The sequence below is a fragment of the Apium graveolens genome, chromosome 6 (assembly GCF_009905375.1).
Source record: "Apium graveolens cultivar Ventura chromosome 6, ASM990537v1, whole genome shotgun sequence".
NCBI lineage: Eukaryota > Viridiplantae > Streptophyta > Magnoliopsida > Apiales > Apiaceae > Apium > Apium graveolens.
The window spans coordinates 244,133,334-244,136,687 of NC_133652.1; the positions used below are offsets into that span (position 1 = coordinate 244,133,334).

At 38.1% G+C, this 3,354-nt stretch overlaps 1 protein-coding gene across 2 annotated transcripts; it reads right to left on the reverse strand.

Annotated features, from left to right (window-relative positions):
- Positions 1-638: 638 nt before the first annotated feature.
- LOC141667991 (chloroplast protein FOR GROWTH AND FERTILITY 2-like) lies at positions 639-3,101 on the reverse strand. Of its 2 annotated transcripts, none has more exons than XM_074474646.1 (2): positions 2,289-3,101; positions 639-1,706 (listed from the first exon to the last, which is right to left on the reverse strand). In XM_074474646.1, exons 1-2 carry the CDS (start codon positions 2,331-2,333, stop codon positions 876-878), a joined length of 876 nt encoding a protein of 291 aa, XP_074330747.1. In that variant the 5' UTR covers positions 2,334-3,101; the 3' UTR covers positions 639-875. The 2 variants fall into 2 exon arrangements, with proteins under 2 accessions (XP_074330747.1, XP_074330748.1); XM_074474647.1 differs by having other exon boundaries at positions 2,205-3,100.
- Positions 3,102-3,354: the final 253 nt, after the last annotated feature.

Here is a 3,354-nt window from a genome sequence, read left to right on the forward strand (position 1 = left end):
ATAGCTGCAGCAAAAAATATAAATTTAATGAATTCTCTTCTAGATGTGCTAATTCTGAGTGACCGGCTCGTCGAACCGAGTCGAGCCGAGTTCGGCTGTGAAAGGAACTCACTGATAGTGTTTTTCGGTATGTATGTGACTATTGATATGCAACACGAAAATCCGTATCACCTATTTTAAATAAAATAATTAGATGCAGCTGACAATTTAGCGTTTCTAGTGGATAGGGAAAATCAATCAGCTTGAAAATTCACCAATTTTAATAATTTACACACTAATTGTTTTGCTGATATATTTTCCTAGTTCATCAAGATTTTCTATAAAAGAATAAATTGTTCGAGATTAACATGTTAATTGTATTATAATGAGATTAAATAGACAATATAAAAAATTTTGTTATCATGTATTATTAAGTTTACATCATTGCTGATGTATTTTGATGTACACGAATAAGGTATTTGTAGTTTTTTTTTCATTTTCTTTTTGTGTAGATTTTTTTTCCCAATTATTATGGGTAAAATGATTTAGTTTATAGTATTAAAGAAAATAAAAAAAATGAAAATATATATTTAAGAGCCTTCAAGATTTCAACCAAATTGATGCCATCATCATACAGTCAGCAGAATAAACCAACATAAAAAAAAACCACAAATTCTTTTTACTAACACTGAAAGATCCAACGGTATGGTATGCTCCTCATAATGTTACAACTTTAAATTGCAACTGAAGATAATGATACATATGAATATATCTTCAAACCAGAGACGATGATTAAGAGGTAAACTTTTGCCGGCTATAAAATAAAATAGGATGACTGATACCTTCCAAAATCTTTCCCTAAATACCGAATAACAGAGGGGGCAAGTTAAAATGAATTAGTAAAGGCTAAACCCGAAAAACTGACTTATAATGATGCCTAGTCCCAACGCAATAGCTATGAGCGAAGAAGCCCAAGTGAGTTTTTCCGTTATTCTGGGAATCCTATCCTTTAGTGCTTCACTGCAGGTGCCTATAAAAACTGTGTAACTTCCCATTGCAATTACGGTCCCAACCAAAAACATACCCAGGAAAGCAGCACCAGCCACGCGCGAAGGCAAAGCAAGTGCAGGCAACACCATTATAAGTGCATCAGGTTGCAGCCCATGAACAATACCTGTAGCAAAAGTTGCAAAACCAATCTTCTTCTTTTTCCCAGCCGCTGGATCCTCCAAGGCTTCATAGGCACTAACATCACATTCCCCATTTTCAAGGGCAACACAGGGGGTAGGAACCTCTGACGCTTCCTTTATTCCCATTGCACCAATCACAAGAAGAGTCAAGCCAACTACTCTAGTTCCCCAAGTCCGGATAACTTCAATGTGCAGGCGATCTTTCAGAAGAAGAAACACTAGGCCAAAAATCACCTGTCCAACATCATGGCCACAGCCCCAAAGAGCTCCAACTACAGCACTTTCCATCCGAGTGCGCCCAATGGAGAGCGGTGCTAGAGCAGCAAGGTGGTCGGGTCCTGATAGGGTGTGTAAGCAACCAGCAAAGAGACCTGTCCAGGCACTAGTCAAAACCTCATTTCGGAATAGCCTATTCCCTACTGTAGCAGCAGCTGGACCAGCAGCAGGAAAAGAGGCAAATGCTGGGGACACAAAGAGAGGTTGGATCAACAGGAGCAAGGTAGCTGAGAGTAGTACTATAGTACGAGCCACAGTTGCCTGATAAAGATAAATGACAAAATTATATTATATGTTAGGATCAAACTCACCGATGCAAACATATACATTTACTTGCAAATTTACATCTATTTTAAAGATTATATGATATTAGAGTTGCAGGAAAGAAACTACAGAAAATATATTTCAAAATTGGGTTTATGATTTCTATTGTCTGACATTTGCACTTCTCGCAATCATTCTTCCAATATCCTTTCAGGAGAATCCTTTACCGCATTAATTTAACACCTGAATTTTGTTTTAAATAAAATTGTTCCTCTAATAGTCTGAGATCTACAATTGATGTTTTAAAGATCAGTGAGTAATTTTGGTATAGCTCTCAATGTAGTGGAGGTACATATATAACTAATCTAAGCAACGGGTGCAGACCGGATCAGGTTATACTATTTTCAAGATTTTGCTGAAATAATAGTTAAAAAAACAAGGATACGGGCAAATGTAATGTGATATTAACAAGAGATAGGACCTGAAGTGCCTTACCATCAGAATCATTAATTAAGGTTGCTTCATGGTGCACACATTTGTGTTAAAGATTCATGAATGCATCAGGCAACAGTAATTTACCATAGGCAAGCAAAATGGGTACCACAGAGAAGCAAAAAGCACCATCTCCTACTTGAAAGGTTCCAAACCAGGTATATGATATAAACCAATTGGTAACAAACCAAACTCCCTAGTAATAAGCGGTATTCAATCAGATGAATTTCGAGGAGCCAGCAAAAGTAGATATTTAACATAAGAATTCTGATTTCTGACTCGTTAAGCTAATGATCCTTGCATAGTTCTACATCCTAGGTTAGACTGTTGACCAGCTTAAATAATATCTTGCAAGTTCTTTATATGCATAGTTCTACATTTTAAGTTTGACTGTTGACCAGCTTAAATAAAGGCTCTTGCAAGTTCTTTATAAATGTTCCTCCTCTGGAACCAAAGTTGTTCTAAATTACATAGTACGTCAACCAAATCACAGCTGCTGTTATCGAATCTGTTTTATGAAATTCATACATATACCAAGTGCCAATTTAAATTAAATGAAGGTAGAGACACTAAATACATTCTTTGCAAAGAAGAGACATGAAACATAGGGAATGAGGTCTGCAGAACAAACTAAAAGTAAGCATCATCTATAAATGTTCCAGGAACAAATTTTTAAGCTCTTCAAAATAGAGGAGCTGATATCCTTTAAATAAAACAAAATCGTCTAAAAATGTTGAATTTCTATCTACCACCTCGAAATACAAACTTAAAGATCAAACTCCATAGTAGTATTTTATTTTTACAACAACCTAATCATTATTGAGAATTATAATTCCTTGATATATTGGGTATATAAAAATCAAACCACCTTAAAACAGAGCATCTCAAGACTTGAACTTTGTTTATACATATTAAACCATAATTAGTGCAGAATATTCCCTCCCTCCCCCTCCCCCTCCCCCTCCCGCCCGCGCGCTCCCTCCCTCCCTCCCTCCCCCCCTCCCTCCCTCCCTCCCCCTCCCGCGCCCCCTCCCGCCCGCGCGCTCCCGCCCGCGCGCTCCCTCCCTCCCTCCCTCCCTCCCTCCCTCTCTCTCTCTCTCTCACCTCTCCTCTCTCTCTCGCCATCTCTCTCCTCTCCTCTCTCTCGCTCCCC

Coding starts and splice junctions, on each gene's coding strand:
- LOC141667991 (XM_074474646.1), bottom strand. CDS start 2,333: ATGGTGCTTTTTGCTTCTCTGTGGTACCCATTTTGCTTGCCTATG. Junction 1,707..2,288: donor ACCCATTTTGCTTGCCTATG/GTAAATTACTGT, acceptor TATCTTTATCAG/GCAACTGTGGCTCGTACTAT.